The sequence below is a fragment of the Narcine bancroftii genome, chromosome 12 (assembly GCF_036971445.1).
Source record: "Narcine bancroftii isolate sNarBan1 chromosome 12, sNarBan1.hap1, whole genome shotgun sequence".
Classification (NCBI taxonomy): domain Eukaryota; kingdom Metazoa; phylum Chordata; class Chondrichthyes; order Torpediniformes; family Narcinidae; genus Narcine; species Narcine bancroftii.
In genome coordinates this window covers 54,432,445-54,452,081 of record NC_091480.1, presented here as the reverse complement: position 1 = coordinate 54,452,081, position 19,637 = coordinate 54,432,445, and the positions used below count along the sequence as shown (strand labels likewise).

The following is a 19,637-nucleotide window of genomic DNA, read 5'->3' as shown; positions in this document are numbered from 1 at the left end:
AAAAAAATCAAAATACATTGAAATGTTAACTTTGCACCCCACTCCTGAGCTGACATGTCTGTCCATGGCTTCATGTACTATCCAACCAAGACCACCTGTAAATTGGAGCAACACCTGATTTTCCGTCTGCGCACCCTCCAACTGGATGGCATTAACATTGACTTCTCCGGTTTCTGCTAGCTCACTCCCTGTCTCCCTCCCTTTCCCATCCCTTGATCTTTTCCTTCAGTTTTCCACCCCTTTCCCTCTCTATTCACCAAACCATTGCCTCTCTCCCTACTTGCTGGTGTGCCCTCCCTCCCTCATCCACCCATTACCTCTTGCCTGTTGGATCGTGCCCCTCCCCATTTTGCTTGGACACCTGCCGACATTTTGTCCGTACTTTGATGAAGGGGTCAAGCCCAAAACGTTGGCTATCTTTCTTTCCTATATAAAGTGCACTTTGACCAGCTGAATTTCTGCAGTGTTGTGTTTTTACTTCAACCACAGTATCTGCAGACTTTTGTGTTTTACCTCAAGGATGTGATGGTATTAACACAGGGAAAAAAAAACTACATTAAAAAAAAAATCAGCTTTGAGTTTTGTTTACTAGTTTTTTTTATTTCCAATGCAGGTTGACAAGTCAAGGTCATTGACTAAATGAGAAGGACAAGGCAGTGGACAAAATCATGTACACTAAGAATTGAGAATTTTTTTTTACCCACTCCCTGTGTACTGTACCACATCTTACATGTGGACAAAAACATGCGTAGCATCTTACCATTGGTATCCACTTCAGCAATGGAAGCACGGCCAAAGGCAAATGGGAGAGCAGTGTGATTAGAGGGCATGTAGGGTGATCTTCTGATCTGCAAGAAAGGGAAAATAGCCACTGGAGCTTAGAGGAGCAAAGAAGACTTTACTGAAACCCAAGGTGTCCATATAGGGTGGAGGATGTTTCCATTAGAAGAACCTACAACTTTGAGTCACTGTTTTAAAAATAAGGGATTGCCCATAAAAGTGGAAATGACAAAATTTCCCTTGCTTGAGATTATTCTTCAGAACCCTTTTGCACAAAGGGTGGTGGAAATAGTCTTTGAATACTTTTGAAGGGAGTGGTAGATCGTGACATGACAAGTGAGTAAAAGGTTACTGCAGATGGAAACATAATTGAGGTGACAATCAGTCAACTAAGATTTTGTTAAATGGCCGACAGGCTTCGGGGACAAATGGCTTACCGCTGCTTCTAACTCTTGTTTAGATGACCCGGGTCCAAACCCAAATCTCCAGTGACGTTTGAATAGGTCAAACCTTTTAGTAATTTTAACTAGACATCATCTATTTATCCAAACTCAATTACAAAACAAGATTTTTCCAACCAGATTCTTCAATTTAGTTCACATGGCAAGGAATGCATCCATTGTCAATTCTGAGACTTGCCCCTCAAGTTGCATTTATGTCCTTACATTACATGAAGAGCTCCAGAACCCATATCAGCACCTTTCAGATAAATTGAAGTTGTGTTGACACAACTAAGGAACTGGGATTAACATTGGCATCAATGCTTTCATTGATTTAGCCTCTAGGTCAGGGGTGGGCAACCTTTTACCATGTGTGGGCCGCATGGTGTGCCAGTGGTTGAATGGCAGGGCACACTGATGTTACCATAAATGAAATAAAAAAAGACAATTAAATGAAATTAATACGATGATGCATCAGGTCAGGAAAGGCATCTTCAAATCTGGAAATGCAACAAAAATCACGAGATAGTTATTAAAATGACAATTTAAAAAAAAGTCAAAAAGGAGAAAATTAGTCACAATGAGAACAAAATAACTAACCCAAAAACAGGAGATTGAGCCACACACACACAAGAGGTGACGGAGAAAGAAAAAGATTTACGCACAGATAGGGAAGCCACACAGAGAGGAAGATGGTTGCAGAGAGACAAGGAGTCACACAGAGAGATGGTGTTATACACACCATCGAGAGAGAGAGATTCTCACAGACACGGGACTCTCACAGAAGAGATGGGTCTCACGCAGAGAAGGCTCTCACAGACAGCAGGATAATGTCACCGTACCAGTGGGGGCACATTTAAGGCGGGGGTGGGGGGGGGGGGGTGGATTGAAGTCAACATCTTTTTTATTTTTAAGTCGTCAGTAGAAGTACAGAAGAAACCAACTAAAGCTGACTGCTTCACGGGGAAGGGGACCCATAAACTTTGAGCAGTATCCTTAGGGAGCCATAGCCAAAAAGGTTGAGCATCGCCGTTCTAGAAGCTCAACTCTTTCTTTAGTCCTTCAACATGATAGAATTTAGTGATAATGAGCTCCAATGAAAAGGGAAAATTATGATTCATTTGACATTACTGAATACAGCAAAACTCCAGGTATCTGACACTTATGGGGATTGGTAGATGCTGGATAAGTGAATTTGTCGCTTGTTTGAGATGGTGTTGCGTGAATGGCAAACTAACTGCTGGGGTGGGGGGGAGAAAACGGGACGCATTTTAAACTTCCTTTTTTTTTAAACCCATTTATTTTCTGTGATTTCCTTTGCCAGTTGCTTGAATTCCGAATAATGAGGATTTTACTACATAATAACTACACCTCAAAAGTAGCTCATGGATTTCAGAGAATTTTAGATCATTTTCCAGAATGTCAACAATACTGTGAAGTTAAATGTTCTTTCAAAATCTTGGGAATACAATGCAAAATAAAACAAACAAACTAGAACAATGGTAAAGAGCACTTGTCCAATGGTGCTCCACTGACAAGTTATATTCCTAACTCAAAATTCAAAAATGAAAATCAAGAAATTGCAGATGCTGCAAATCTGAAATACAGAAAATGCTGGAAACATTTTGTCAGGCACCATCTGTGCAAAGAGAAACAGTTAACATTTCAGGTCAGAGACACCTATGGACCTTGTTTGAAATTCCCAACATTTATTCTATTTATTCATATTAATTACATTTGTTTATTTATTTTCTGGAGAGGGATCATTTACTCTTGGCCTGATATGGCAACCCCCACAAGCTACCGTATATGTTAGCGTACAAGGCCACTGTGTGTACAAGAATTTCCACTCAAAAGGACGGCTTTGAGCTATACTTGCAGCATAAGACTACCCCAAGTATGGCACTTGGGATTGACCCTGTTTATGAAGGAGTGAAAACTTGAGTCTTTCCCAGAAACCCTGTCTTTAAAAGTTTAGGAGGACAGTTTATTGCAAGAGGTCACTGCAAGATTTATTATGATTGGCCTGATGAGGCAGGGTAAACAGAACACACCTTGGGACCCTGGCCGATTGCTTACTGTTCGACAGCTGTTGCAAATGACGACAATTGGCTTCGTTTGCTGTGCTGTTATTTTAAGGCATGTTAGACAGGTTTAAAATACATTTTAAATGTTTTAATATAACATTTCTATTAATCCAGCTTCCCAAATGCAAATTTCAGTTGAAAAATATTTAGTGGTCGGACCATCACGAGAGTGTTCTATGCTGTTCGCCATGGGAGACACTAAATCACAGGATATTAAGGTTTTGATTGTATTTTTGGCATTTTGGGGTGACATTTAAGGTTCCAATTATACCGTACATGTAGCACAGCACCCTAGGGCCACTCATGAAGCACGTACCAGCGAGGGAGAGGTAGGGAATGGTGGAAAACAAGGAGGCAGCAGTCAGTAAGGGTGTGTGCATGCAAAGCGTGGCTTCCAGTCAACTCCCTTATCAGTGGGCCAAAACCTTGTAATTCGAGCTCTGATGAATAACAGCTGTACAAAAGCCTCAAGTCTTGTACAGGCTCATTCCACTCAATAAGGAATTTGGGACAGAACATAGACTCTGGACAACCCAACAGCAAAAGACCAGAATGTTGCTCTTCTATCATAGCCCAACCACTCAGATACCATTACCTTAAATGAGAGCAAAAAGCAGCCAGTTCCAAGAACGAAGGAGGAAAAACAGGAAGAAGAATACCAACTTCATGGGGTGAACTGCCACCAAAGAATGAGTTGGCTAATGTCTCGGAGACACTCCTTGAACATCTCCGGCTCTCTCAGGAAGCTACAGAGAAGGCAAGGAGTACAAATTATTCCAACCTCTGGAAAATTCAGGCTCATATTTCCAGGTAGAGACAAGCAACCACTCTGGGTACTTCAATACAAGTGTGAAAATTTCCTCAAATCTCCAAAAAGGCACAATTGGCAAGGAATGGGAAGAAAGTGTGGGGGGGGGGGGCAGGGGGGAGCCACCACCAACAGATTCACCTCCCTGCCAAAATACTTGGAACCCAATCTAGTCATAACAAACACCATGTTGTCAGACAGTTAGGCACAAGTTCTCATGGCAAACTCCTGATCCAGACATTGGCCCCATCACAGAACCCAATGAACTGGTTCTAATTTAATTCACCCTCAACTACTAGGGCCTACCCAAGAAAGGAAAAGCCTAATAAGCATCTTAATTTGAGTTACCAGGAGCAAATTGGGTAGAGCACAAGCAGATTGCAAAAGGTCCTAGTCTCAAAAGTTCTGAATATCATGAGAATAGGCAGTTAGGTAAGAGGCTGAGAAGCAAGACCTCAAGGGTAGTGCTTGTGAGCTCAAAAGCAGGAAGAAATGCCTGATGATTTTGTGGCTGAGGAACTGGTACAGGAACTCAGGTTTTTTGATCTTTGGGATCTCTTCTGGGGGGAGAGGTAACCTGTTTAAGAGGGACCAGTTGCACTTGAACCAAAGAAGGACCAACATCCTGGCAGGCAGATTCACTAGTGCTACATGGGTGGATCGACTTGGGGGTGGGCTCCTATGCAGGACTGAGACAGGTGAGAGATTAGAAGTTGGTATGGAGGGTGATGAGAGAAAGTTTAATGGACAGGAGAAAGGCAAGGAAAGGCTGTTGGTTTAAATTGTGCCTGTATTAATTTGAGAGGCCCGTCAGGCAAGGTGGACACTTCAAAGTGCAAAATTCCGTGCTGCATACCAGTCAGTTAAAGCAAGTTGTACATGTCCAGGAAATCCTTGCTCCCTCTCCTGGTCTGACAATAAATCCAGTCAACAGCTTGGTCTTTGGCAATTTTACATCAGCCAAAAGAAATAACAGGAACTCAGAATTAATTAATACACAAAAGTGTTGGAGAAACTCAGCAGGTCCCGCAGCATCCACAGAAGGCAAAGAACTCAACGCCTCGGGCCGTGAGACATTCATTCAAGGCACGAGCAGAAGGCAGGCAGGTGGCAGAACAAAAAGATGGGGGAAGAAGAGAAGAGCACAGGCCAAGAGGCCATAGGTGGACATGGATGGGAGGGCAGGAGAGAATTGATCAGGGAAGAGGGCATCACAGAGCTGTATGAAAGGAGACAGAGAGAAAGGGAGAGGCTGGGGTGATGGCTATTGGAAACCAAAGTCTACGTTATGCATCTGTTTGGAGGGTGTCTAGGTGTTGTTCCTCCATTTTGCGAGAGGTCTCAGTTTGGCAATGCATAAGACCATGGGGAATTGAAATGAATTGCCACTCTGAATGAACTCAGAATTTAAGTACAATAAAGAAAAGTTACTGCCAAAATTGCGCACAACAATTATTTAGCTCTGGGCTAAAATGTGATTCAAATAGTTAACTCACAGCATTTGGAAATTATAAATATCAGGCGTTTAATTTTGCAGCAAATACTTTGAGCATTCTTTTCAAAATAACCTACCGCAAATGGGTTTTGCGCACGATACTTGCAATGGTGTAAACTGTCCTTCGCAGGGGCGTGAATTATCATGCTAGGTTTGCCACAGAGGACGCCGAAAGTATTCCTGCCACCAACAGCTGATAGGGCACTCCCCAGAGCTGTACTTTTGCAATTTCCTACATTAAGAAAAGCCATAAAGAAATAAAAAACATAGCCATGGTCTCTTCATAGTTTCCAATACAAACAATGCTCCTCGCTTGAAATATTGTCAGATAAAAATAAATCATTAAAAATATAGGGAAAAATACCTGAATTTAGGTTGGACAGCTCAGGATTTTGGGTGTTCCTTTTCATAGAGACTCCATTTGCCAGACTGGGTTTGCCACTGCTATTAAAAGCACCAATTCCAACATTTGATCGGATGCTCTGTAATGCCATTGGATTACTCACAAAATCTCCATCTCTATTGCCTACAATTGTATAGAAAAGTTATTCTGGATGCACCAGATGGAAATACTGCACCCACTTTAAATATGCAGAATACTGGTACCATAGTGCAGTTAGCGCAATGCTGTTACAGTGCCAGCAATCAGGATTTGAATCCAGCACTATCTGTAAGCAGTTTGTATGCTATCCCCACGTCTGCATGGGTTTCCTCCCACCCTTCAAAATGCATCAGGGATTTCAGGTCAATTGGGTGTATTTGGGTGGCACTGCTTTGTGGCCTGAAAGGCCCTATTACTATCCTGCATGTCCAAATTTAAATTTAAAAATGCAGAACCACAAGGAGAGAGCGGTGCAACAGTGTAGCATGGATACAATGTGATAAATGTCCTCCTTTCATGTGTGAACCTAGTCATTCTAACATCAAATCTTTAAATTCGCTGGCTACATCTAGGGACAATCAGAAACACTTCATCCTTTGTGTGACAAAATTCCAGTGTGTAATGACTTCCACTAAAAAGAACAAATGAATCTTCAGCATTAAAAAAATTGTTCAAATAATGTCTTCCTAGTTTATGTCAGGAAAGTGGAAACATCTGCAAGTTTTTTTAAAAAAACCACATAGCTTGCCTTTACATGCATGGGCAGAGCAGTAGCACAGCGAGTAGAGCCCTTGCGTGGCAGCACCAAGACCTGGATTCATTCCTGACCTTGGATGCTTCCTGTATGGAGTTTGCATGTTCTTCCTGTGATCGCAGAAGTTTCTCCTGGGTGGTCTGGTTTCCTCCCACAGCCCAAACATGCAGGTTTGTAGGTTAATTGTCTACTGTAAATATGGTTCCCTAGTATGTTGAAGAGTGGTAAAAATAGGGTTGGGAAGTCGATGAAAATGGTGGGAAAATTAAAAATGAGATTAATATAGAATGGGCAGGGCACATGCACCCTAAAGAGCCCATTTCTATTCTGGCTCTCATAATGACAAAAATGAAAGAGACAAGATGTCCTTATCAAACGCAATTTTGCAGGCTTTGTGTTCAAGATAACAAATAACATTGTTGGTTATGGACCACGTACAAAAATAATAAGGAGTCATAAGGCCAAACAATATTAAGCCAAACAATATTAAGCCTGGCAGTTTTCAACCAGTTACACTCCAAGAAAAACAAAGTTCCTTTTTATTTATTTACTGAATTATGCAGCAGCATCTAGTGTTTAAACTAAGAAGTGCAATGTACAGAGTGTAACAATAAATTGCATTATAACAGGCCATAGTTTGACCACCCTTGGGGGTCAACCTTCTGATCAAATAGCATGGGTCATTCTGTACACACTGGCCAAACACATTGACACTTATGGACGTAATGGGAGGCCACAAATGGACATTTCCCTCCTCCCCTCCACCACTCCCTCATTCAGAAGGCAAGTACTGTGAGCCAAGAGCTGCTATCCCTACACAGGAGCAAATTGGGAAAGTTCTGGTGTTTTATCATAAAGGTTAATACATAATTTTAAAGCAGATGCCGAAGTTCCATCCTTCTGCCGTTGAGTGCTCATCTTTCGGCTCATGTACCTTTCCCCTTCCCTCTGATGGGAGCAGGGTGAAGAGGACATAGCCTGGGTGTGGGGGTCTTTGATGATAGAGGCTGCTTTTTTAAGACAGCACCTCATGTAGGTGTCCTCAATGGAGTGAAGTCTGGTGCCTGTGATGATGTCACAGGCCAAGTTAACAACTCTCTGGAGTTTATTCTCATCCAGAGAGTTGGCGCCTCAATACCAGAGAGTGATGTAACCAGCCAGATGTGCTATTATTAATCTTTATGATAAAATACTTTATTTTTAGAGAGTTACTGTGAGGGTTTGAAGCAGGGAAACAAAGACACGCAGAGAATATCTGTTAAACTTCAAAAGTGCTTTCATTCATGTGTTCATCAGATACCACAACAGCCTTTTGTGCCAATTGATTTAATGGTGCAAAAGGATTCCAAAAGAAGGCACACTGTTTACTTGAAGATCTCCACCTTGTAGATTGAGGCCAGTTTTTATATGCAAGCAGCATATTTGCTGTTTCAAACAAACAGCTATTTGCTTTATGACCTGTGCAGACAAGTGGTAGACAACTGCCATAAGTTTTGATTTTAGAAAAAGAGCCAGTGATGATCAAATAGAGTCATGTGATTAAAGACACTTGAAAAGCTGCATTTTAAGTATTCAACCAGATTAATCTGAAGTCAGAAATGCAGTAATATTGTGAGGAGAACTGCTACTGTATTCTCATCAAGGGAGGAACATAGGATCAAAGGGGCTTGGGGAAAAAATGGCCACTTCAACTATCTTTCTTTGTTAAGAGAGGGCAATGCTACTGGGGGCATTTGTAATGGTCATTTCATCTAAAAACCCTTGCCTGGGTTTGTGAAATCATCATGGAAATAAGTTCTGTAACCTCCATGCAAGAGGGGAATTGTGAAAAAAGCCACTCGTATGAAAATTTTTTTTCTGAAAGCAACTCCATTCCTAAGTTTGGTAAGTCTGATGTCTCAACTACATAATTACTTTTGAACAATAGTTTAAAGACTGAATTTCAACACAAAAGATTTCAAACACTGAACTTTAAATTTGAATAATTTCTTCAGAATTGTGCCTAACTGTAATATTTGTGCATAGCAGGGTTAAGTTTAGAGTTTTGAAGATACCATTGTCTTGGTGAATTTTTATTGCTTCTGGTCTGTCATAAGTTACTATTGTAATTCAAAAAAAATGGAGCAGCTAATTTGGATTCAGCCACCTCCCTTAGACAACATTGATGATAATTAATGTTTTTTTTAAACTGACATCAGTTAGGAAATAAATATTGACCAGGATACCAGAAATTATTCTTGCATTTATTTGAAAAAGCACTATTGGATCTTTTATAAGCCAAGAGTCTGTCATTGAGGACAAGTCCCACTGTAAGCAGCACATCCAACAGTGAAGCACCTCTTTACATGGGAACATCACCCTAGAATTAAAGCTCAGAGTCTCGAGCAGATCTATACCGACAGCTCCTGATTGCTTGTTGCCAGAGTCACATTTAACATCATAACCACGTGAACTTCAGAGGTCAATATTTAACAATGTGATGTGACAGATTATGTTGTGTTTGTATTGTATAGAGATACATTTTTGGGAGATAAATTGTGGCAGGTTTTTAGTGTAGGTCACATACAAACACTTTAAAATAGATCTCATTTAAAATACTGAAGCTCTGCTCAAGCCAGACAGGGCAGCTTTGAAGAGTGCTCAAGAGAATTCACTAATGGATTGTTTATAAAAGGCAATAGAATGTCAGAGCCACTTCTGTCTGGAAGAGAGATTGGTGTTCTAAGAGGGTCATGTGGTTTTGCAAGGAGACCGAGATAGACAGAGAACACACACAGATCACGTGTACAGTGGAACAGGTCAAGCTGACAAGCCCGTTTGGAAGACAGCCTGGTCAAAGCCCTTGTGGTTCATGCAAGGGGAGAGGACTGGCTGTCTAATGTTTTACTTGGAAATAAAAACAAAAAGGCACTCTGTGGTGACCTGAAAGAAAGAGGTCATCATCTGGAGAACCCTGAAGGGGCAAGTTTTGTCAGCAAGACACTGAAGTGGCTGATGGAAGTACATCAGTTTTGGATGTCCTGGAACAAAAATCTCTCTCTGAAAACCATCAAGAACCTTCCTGAGTGGTTACCATTTATCTTTCAAGCACCAAAGCCTGCTGAACTTCATAACTGTTAAATTCTGTGCACAGTATAAGAATTGCCTGCAACCAGTGAACTTGGAGGAATGAGAAGTGAGATTGGACACACACACACACACACACACACACACACACACACTTAGAATTAGAAGGGGGTTACGTTAATAGTAATAAGTTAAAGTGTGATTCTGCTTTCACGTTTAAAGATTAGTAAAAGCAACCTTTGTTTAAGTAACCATTCATCTTGGTGAATATTTATTGTTGCTGGGTTTTGGGGTCCTCTGGGCTTGTAACAATGCAACATTGACAGATATTACTCTCCTTGTTTGCAGCAATAAAAGTTAAGTTAAACTTGGCTCATTGATGTTTGGAATGGCAGCTTCACTGGAATTTGCAATGGACCTTCATAGCAATGGAGTTCAATTTTCAGACATACAGCACAGCAACAGGCCCTTCCAGCCCATGGACCTCAAATTAACCTGACCCCATACTTATTTTTAAATATACGTATAGACAAAATGCACACCCCAACTTCACAAAAATATGTTGCAATGCTATTGGCAATAGGAGAGAACATCACTATGCAGTCAGCTCCCATATCACTGGAGCAGTTCTGCAGATTTCTCTCTTGGGGTTTTCAAAATTGATAGCTGCTACATGCCTCAAGGACAACATAGAGATTTTGGACCCAGTGAAAATGTGACAACCAGAATGGACCCCATTATTTACAATATCACACACCTGGCCTTCATCCCCACTTCTCTGAGCTCATCAGCTCAACAGAAGAGTCGACAGCAGGATCCCATGGATCATGCAGATAACAGCCAGGTGCCAACTACCAATGAAGGGAGAGACTTTCCAGTTCTAGGAATCTTTTGTACAGTGGGATCATCCAATCATTTAACAATCCTGCCCGCTAAGAAATAGGATTCCTACCTTTCATGGAATAAAATGGAACATTAACTGAAACTACACGAAATTCAGAGTTTGGATCAGATGCACTGTACAGCTGAATGTGCAAAACGACATGGGGAAAAAGTAGAAAAGTCATTTCTGACCATGCTGTGGGACTGAGGGATGTATGAGGAAATATCTTTTCATAAAGTGGGAGAACACAAGATGCATTTAGCAGGAAGAGAGGCCCACCCAGTAAACATTTCCCAACTCAAAATTACTCCATCCTGCTCCTCCAATGACAAGTATATCTGCCTCAAGAAGCTCCTACAATGGATGAGCATACAACTGCCCAAGAGGGAGATGACCAGAAGCAGGAAGACTGGGGGTGAGTGTCAACAGAATGGGGAAATGGGTGCAAAAAACGATTTCCAGTTGCGCCAATTGTACAGAACCATGTGGTACAGACAATCCTCACTTCAGACAGTCTCAACTGATCCAAGTGACCATCATGCCTCATCTTTCAGTCTAACATCCTGCAATTGTTTGGAATACAAAAGCCTGAAACTGCAAGCCATATCATATCAAAATTAGACAAGGAATTGGTTTGCAAATTGTGCCAAGAGCAAGGAGTTGGAATTTGGAGTGGAGATAGACACTGCATATTTCAGGTAGAAACAGTCCCATTTTTATTCAACTCAAGGTTACTAGATTCAATGTGCCAAAATTCTGCCCAAAACAAAGTGCAGGACACTCTCCACTAGTCCTTTGACTACTTGTACGTATAACATTTAAAAAAAAAAACAAAGCATATTGACTACATCTCAAATTCAAACCTCTCAAATTAATATGACTAAATCTATAGTTATACATAAATTTGTTAGGTACTTCATTTTAAAAAAAAAGGAAAATGGAAGAAAACAAGTTACAAATGTTAAAGACAAACAGTGAGAATATTCATCAAGGTCCACATTGAAGACCACGACACTAGAAATGACTAGTCAATCTCAAATCTAGTATTTGAAATAAAGTGTCAGTTAGAATTTTACTTCAGTCCAACAATTATAACAAGAATGGATGCTGCCATTTTGAACTTGCCATTAACCTCAAGCACCATTGTGTCCTTTTCTCCTGCAAAGATACACAGGTTCAGGAACAGCTGATTCCTCCACCATCAGATTCCTCAAAAATAAACTCAATCAGGGACTCGTACAAGGACACTTAATTTTGCACTTTATTGATTTTTTCCACTCTGTATTGCAGAGTTTGTTTACATTTCTTTATTTGCTGACATGTATGTTGAGACAGTTTTTATTGCTCTGTCTCATCTGCAGGAAAAAGAATCTCAGGGTTGCATGTGATGTCACACATGCACTGACAATATATCTGAAACAAGGAAAAACTGAACTTAATTATCACCAAGTATGGCTTTTCATTGAAATGCAATGTTCATTTTCTACTAAAAATGTATTTTGTGACTAACACTAGGGGGGGGCCAAAGCAGTTCACTTCTCCACATGACTGAAATTTAATGCTGGTAATGATCTACAGATCAATCTGCAAGATTTGGTAAACTGGTTTCATTTTGCATATTTGGGTCAAGTAATTCAACTGGGTTCACTGGGGTATGTCAACTGACTAAAATGGCAGGTACAAGTACACATCTGTGTATTCTGCCCTCTTGCAAAATTGAATGAAAGGATGTACTCCAAGTACCTGTTTCAATGGTCTCATTCTGTTGGTACTCTGATTTTTCTTTTGCTGGAAAAGGTGGATTGATCTTCTGTGCTGAGTTCTGGATATTGGGATTCTTGGTTTTTCCTGGAGTGGGAGTCATTTCCCAAAGACCAAAGCTAGAGGGGGGAAAAAAAAATGACAGAACTATATTATGTATGGTGAGAAGTGAACCACAACTAGGGGAAAAAAACAGCAGGAGTTCAACAGTACTGAATGCTATTCACAACTTGGACTCAACCTTGTATAAAAACTTTACATACAACAAAACAGCTGTACAAACAGATGGAGTACCCAGCTGAGTATTAAAAATAGGAGCTGACCAATTTGCCAATGTATTCATGGACATCTTCAACATTTCACTCCAGCAAGGCATGGTACCCACCTATGTCACAGACATCGAGCGTACCAGTGCCAGAGAAGAATGGGGTAACCTGCCTAACCGACTAGCGACCAGTGGCACTCACATCCACAGTGATGAAGTCTTTGAAAAGATAGTGTTGAACCATATCTGCTCCTGTCTAAGTGGCGACATGGATCTGTTCCAGTTTGCTTATCATAGCCACAGATCTACAGCCGATACCATCTCACTGGCTCTACACCTGGACAGTAAAGATGCATTCATCAGGAAGCTCTTTATTGACTACAGTTTAGCATTTAACACCATCATCCCCTCAAAACTTATCAGCAAACTCCAAGACCTGGGACTCAACACCCCACTGTGTAATTGGATCATGGATTTCCTTACCTCCAGACCACAATCTGAGGATTGATTGGTAAATACATCTCCTTTACAATCTCCATTAGTTCTTAGCCCCCTGCTCCACTCACTTTACACCCTTGACTGAAGCTTGGTATGACAACACCATCTACAAATTCACTGACGATTCTAGCAGGCTGCATAATAAAGCAGCAATGAGTCAGCATACAGCAGAGATTGAAATTTTGGCCAAATGGTGCACCAACAACAACCTCACACTCAATGTCATCAAAACTAAGGAGCTGATTATTGACTTCAGGAAGGGAAAACCAGAGGTGTACAATCCAGTGATCATTGGGGGATCAGGCATGACACCAGAAACCCTGGCAAATTTCTACATATGTGTGATGGAAAGTGTATTGACTGGCTGCATCATGGTTGTATGGGGGCACCAATCCCCCCCCCCCCACACAGTGAAAACCTCCACAAAAGGTAAAACCCTCCCCACTATCAAGAACATCTACAGGGATCGCTGCCATTGGAGAGCAGCAGCGATCCTCAAGGACCCACCCCACCCAGCACATGCTCTGTTCTCACTGTTGCCATCAGGAAAGAGGTGCAGATGCCACAAGACTCACACCACCAGGTTCAGGAACAGCTGCTCCCCCTCCACCATCAGACTCCTCAACAACAAACTCAATCAGGGACTTGGTACCCTCCATAATGTTTAATTGGTTCATTTAAGTGTGGTGGCTTAAAGGAACTGCCCAAGATCCAAAGCATACCACCTTTGTCATGGTTTGCATCTTGCAGTGTTGCCTCTGTATTTCTGTTCATGAAGTCTTCTGTGGACAGTAGTCCCTGACACATCCAAGCCCGTCTCCTGAAGTGTTTCTGATCTCTCAGACAGGCACTTGGGGATTTCTCATTAAGATGAGAATTTTTCTGTCATCAGCAGTAGAGCTCTTCCTTGGCCTACCAGTCCCTTTGCAATTATTGAGCTCACTAGTACACTCCTTAATGTTTCAAACTGTTGTTCCTAAGGTTTGGAAAATGTCTCTTATTGTTTTATTTTTGTTTTTCAGCCTCAATGGCTTCTTTGACTTTCAATGGCACAACTCTGGTCCTCGTTAAAAAATGGTGTTCAAAAGCTTAGAACCAACCCTAGCTCTCTTATACCTGCACCAATGAAGCCATTAAACATACCCAAGTGACCACAAACACCTGTGAAGCCAATATTATGGTGCCCTGAAATGGGGGAAACTATGTATAAAAAGTGCTTTAATTGCTACCAAAACATACACAAATAACCACACAGTTAGCGTAGCTGTTAGTCCAATGCCAGCAATTGGGACTGGGTTTGAACCCAGCACTGTCTGTAAGGAATTTGTATGTTCTCTCCAGATCTGCGTGGGTTTTTCCCAAGGGCTCTGGTTTCCTCCCACCGTTCATATACCAGGGGTGTAGGTTAATGGGGTATATTTGGGCAGCAGACACGTGGGCCAAAATGGCCTGTTACCGTGCTGTATGTCTAAATTAAAAATTGAAAACCTTGAATAAAATCTGGAATGTGCACTTTAATTACATGTGAATTGCTTGATTATACATTTAAAATTGTGGAGCATTGAGGCAAATAACTGAAAAAAGTATCTTTGTCCCAAACATTATGGAGGACTCTGTATTGAAGGACTCTTACTTTTGCACTTTATTGATTTTTGTTTTCTGTATTGCTTGCATTTCTCTATTTGTTTACAGCTGGACATGGAGTCAGACTTTTTTTGCACTGTTGAGAAATGGTAATTCTGCCTCACCTGAAGGAAAAAGAATCTCAGGGTTGTATGTGATGTCATGTATGTACTCTGACATTAAATCTGAATCAGCTAGTGATGACTGAAATAATAGCTTGCACAACAAATTTAAAATTATTTTAGAGTGGAAAACAATGGACTCCATTCTTCAGCTATTAGTTGAAAAATTGCTACACAAGTTATCAGTTCAGGCTTACTTGTAGAAAAAAAATCTTGCACTGATCTCTTGTATTGAAAATATGCCACTCAGTTCCAAATTCCCGGGAGGAGAAACATGTTTTCAGCATCACTGTCAAGACCCCTCAGAATCTTGCATTCTAATAAATTCACCTCATTCTCATCTCCAATAAGTATCAACCTGGTGAACCCACTCTGCAACCACCTCCAAAGCAAGAATATACCTCCCAAAACAAGGAGGCAACAAATACATCACTGTAAGCATAGCCTTGCCCATGTCCCATAGTCATAAAAATTACTCAACTTTTATACTCCATCCTCTTTGCAATAAAAAACATTCTATTTTACAAATTCATTTCTGAACCTGCATGCTAAATTTCATAGAGGAAGACACCAAGTTCTCCCTGTAAAAAAATAGGATTCTGAAATCTATGGTTTCTTTCTATAAATTGGTTTCATTCTGTGTGCGTGAAGGGGATAGAGGGGATATTTACATACCGTTTTTCTTTCTTTGCTTCCCAACTATGGAGAAGTTTCAGATTTGAATTGCTGGGATCAAAATTTAACTTCTCTTGCAGCAGCCCCTCAGAGTCTTGGTTCTGAATTTGTATTGTTTCAACTGCAGCTGGATCCATACCTGCCATCATACATTTGGCACCAACGGGATGACTTTCCTCCGATTCAGGCAACTCTTCCCTTGTTACTGTTGATGACAGCACTCGTGCATTTTCACAAACTGTTTGATTCTTGTTCGAAAGCCCGGTCGATTTGGCTCCTCTCAATTTTGAAAAGTTAAACGGAACTGGCTGGGTGCAGGGCTTCTTGGCAACTGATTGTTTCTAGAATAATGAAAATTCAGAATTATCAACCATCATTGGAAAAGAGTGATCAAGCGCAACAATACATTTATCAAGATCATTAGCGAGAAAGTAAAATATTCAATTTGTTGATTTTGGACTTTGGCAGTTTAAAAAAAAAACCCAATATATTCTGATCTTAAATGGACTTCAATATTCTGTGCAATTGCTGAAGAACAAGTCAAATTAATTTATTAGAATAATTTTGACTTTGGTGAAGCCAAATGTGGAATATTGTGTGCAGTTCTGGACACCTAACTAACTGCAAGAAAGATCTTTGGCTTGGCTTCGCGGACGAAGATTTATGGAGGTGGTAAAAGTCCACGTCAGCTGCAGGCTCGATTGTGGCTGACAAGTCCGATGCGGGACAGGCAGACACGGTTGCAGGGGAAAATTGGTTGGTTGGGGTTGGATGTTGGGTTTTTCTTCCTTTGTCTTTTGTCAGTGAGGTGGGCTCAGCGGTCTTCTTCAAAGGAGGTTGCTGCCCGCCGAACTGTGAGGCGCCAAGATGCACGGTTTGAGGCGATATCAATCCACTGGCGGTGGTCAATGTGGCAGGCACCAAGAGATTTCTTTAGGCAGTCCTTGTACCTCTGTCACGGTGGCCAGTGGAGAGCTCGCCATATAACACGATCTTGGGAAGGCGATGGTCCTCCAATCTGGAGACGTGACCCACCCAGCGCAGCTGGATCTTCAGCAGCATGGACTCAATGCTGTCGGCCTCTGCCATCTCGAGTACTTCGATGTTAGGGATGAAGTCGTTCCAATGAATGTTGAGGATGGAGCGGAGACAATGCTGGTGGAAGCGTTCTAGGAGCCGTAGGTGATGCCGGTAGAGGACCCATGATTCGGAGCCGAACAGGAGTGTGGGAATGACAACGGCTCTGTATACGCTAATCTTTGTGAGGTTTTTCAGTTGGTCGTTTTTCCAGACTCTTTTGTGTAGTCTTCCAAAGGCGCTATTTGCCTTGGAGAGTCTGTTGTCTATCTCATTGTCGATCCTTGCATCTGATGAAATGGTGCAGCCGAGATAGGTAAACTGGTTGACCGTTTTGAGTTTTGTGTGCCCGATGGAGATGTGGGGGGGCTGGTAGTCATGGTGGGGAGCTGGCTGATGGAGGACCTCAGTTTTCTTCAGGCTGACTTCCAGGCCAAACATTTTGGCAGTTTCCGCAAAGCAGGACATCAAGCGCTGAAGAGCTGGCTCTGAATGGGCAACTAAAGCGGCATCGTCTGCAAAGAGTAGTTCACGGACAAGTTTCTCTTGTGTCTTGGTGTGAGCTTGCAGGCGCCTCAGATTGAAGAGACTGCCATCCGTGCGGTACCGGATGTAAACAGCGTCTTCATTGTTGAGGTCTTTCATGGCTTGGTTCAGCATCATGCTGAAGAAGATTGAAAAGAGGGTTGGTGCGAGAACGAAGCCTTGCTTCACGCCATTGTTAATGGAGAAGGGTTCAGAGAGCTCATTGCTGTATCTGACCCGACCTTGTTGGTTTTCGTGCAGTTGGATAACCATGTTGAGGAACTTTGGGGGGCATCCGATGCGCTCTAGTATTTGCCAAAGCCCTTTCCTGCTCACGGTGTCGAAGGCTTTGGTCAGGCCAACAAAGGTGATGTAGAGTCCTTTGTTTTGTTCTCTGCACTTTTCTTGGATCTGTCTGAGGGCAAAGACCACGTCAGTAGTTCCTCTGTTTGCGCGAAAGCCGCACTGTGATTCTGGGAGAATATTCTCGGCGACACTAGGTATTATTCTATTTAGGAGAATCCTAGCGAAGATTTTGCCTGCAATGGAGAGCAGCGTGATTCCCCTGTAGTTTGAGCAGTCGGATTTCTTGCCTTTTGTTTTTGTACAGGATGATGATGATGGCATCACGAAGGTCCTGAGGCAGTTTTCCTTGGTAAGATAAAGTCTGCAGAAAAAATTTACTGGGGCAGGGGGTGTGGGGTGGGAAAGAGGAGGAACATGGGTGGGGGGGTGGAGAGAGAAGAGGAATCCGGAAGGGAGGGTGGGAGAAGGAGTGGGAATGCTCTCACAAGTCCAGGTGTACATTATAGGCAAGTCTTACCTTATGGAAGTCTTGATACAACTTTTTGAAATCTGGAACAGATTTTGCTTTGAAACATTTAATTGGCAGAGGTTTTCTGCTGACATGCCTGTTTACTCCCATCTCGGACATCGCTGGTTCAGGACAATTTTCTTTGTTCGCCAGCTTTACAGATTTGGCTTCATGATCATTTCTGCCCAGAAATCAGATAAAAGTTAGTTTGTGGCAAATCCTACAGTGGCCTTTTACTTGCCCGTCATGTATTGAAGGGTATACTTAAGGCAATTACCATGATTTCAGTAATTAGGGGACCTTTGAATCGACTGCAAATGCTTGGCGTAGTGGTTAGCTCAACGCCTACAATCCACACTGTCTATAATGAGTTTGTACTTTCTCCCTAAGTTTGCGTGGGTTTTCCCCAGAGGCTCCAGCTTCCTACCACCTTTCAAAATGTACCGGGGTGTAGGTTAATGGGGTGTGAATTGGGTGGCACAGGTTCAATGAAAAATAAATAATGACCCCCAAGAAATAAACCAAAAGCACTGCAGAGGCTACAAAGTGTTCTGGGGCTACCTTCAGTTGGTTAAAGTGCAAACAAGAAAAGTAAATCTGCCTTTTCATATTTGCAGTCACACCTCAGAGTCAAGAAGTTGGATGTCAGAAACTGAAGCAAAAAAATAACCCATGCTGCTAGAGTGAACATATTTGTAAAGTAAAACAGAATCGACATTTCAGCTTCGAGAAGTGAGCGAGGAAGATCAGAAGATGAGATTTTGTATGAAACCACAGACAGCAAGAGAATCCTTACCTCATCTGACTATTTTTTCCTCCTCCACAGCCCCCTTTCCCTCACCCCCTCCACCCCGCCCATCGCCCCCAGAATGCCGACACCGTCCAGCGACCACAGGAGTTAAAGTTGACCAAGACTCCAGCGCCCGGAGCTGACACAAGCAGCCCCGCCCGCCCGCCCGCCTTGCCCGCCTTGCCCGCCTTCCCCGCACCTGGCCGCGGTCTCCACGGGATTCCGAGGCTTCGCTATCCTCAAAGCCATAGTGTCACTTCCCTTTATAAGCGCGGTGTCTTGCACAGTTCCCTCAGCCCCGACGAGGACGGGACACTACAACCATTTAAAAAAAAAATTCTTCGCGGACTAGGGGGCTGCGGCTCGTTTAAAAACCGACGGTCACAGAAGTATCCAATCCGAAGCCGCGGAGTAGCCCATCACCAGGACAAACGGAAGTCCCGCCACCTCTCGCGAGGTTTTCGTCAGTTTGAAAATCAACCAGACACACTAGTTCAACGGACCAGGTAGCGCGCAGTGAGGGAAGGCGTGGGTTGGGGTGCTGTAGAATGGCGCAGCACAGCGCAGCATGGCATGGCATGGGATAGGATAGAATAGATAGAATGGAATGTGAGGAGATCGGATTAATGGGGTGAAATGCGATAGGATGGAATTGATGGAGTGGGATTGGAAGTAATGGAATTATTGGGATGGAATGGAATGAATGGGATGAGAAGGAAAATAATGGAATGAGCTGGGCTGGAATGTGTATTGTTTTAAGAGTCGTTGCTTTTGAGACCCATCCAATCTGTT

The 19,637-nt window shown here is 42.3% G+C and overlaps 1 protein-coding gene across 4 annotated transcripts in view; it reads right to left on the bottom strand.

Moving 5' to 3' along the window:
* LOC138746966 (uncharacterized) overlaps positions 1–19,290 on the bottom strand; it is a 46,543-nt gene extending 27,253 nt beyond the window's left edge. Inside the window, exons 1-7 of one of the 4 annotated variants that reach the window (XM_069905719.1) lie at positions 19,045–19,290; positions 18,065–18,236; positions 15,640–15,980; positions 12,439–12,575; positions 5,975–6,136; positions 5,688–5,842; positions 761–848 (exon numbers count right to left, since the gene is read on the bottom strand). In XM_069905719.1, coding sequence (XP_069761820.1) covers positions 761–848; positions 5,688–5,842; positions 5,975–6,136; positions 12,439–12,575; positions 15,640–15,980; positions 18,065–18,236; positions 19,045–19,094 — 1,105 coding nt within the window. In that variant the 5' untranslated portion in view covers positions 19,095–19,290. Of the gene's footprint in view, positions 1–760; positions 849–5,687; positions 5,843–5,974; positions 6,137–12,438; positions 12,576–15,639; positions 15,981–18,064; positions 18,237–19,044 lie in introns of those variants that run through there. The other 3 variants (XM_069905718.1, XM_069905722.1, XM_069905721.1) reach the window with 3 other exon arrangements.
* Between the last annotated feature and the right edge of the window lie 347 nt (positions 19,291–19,637).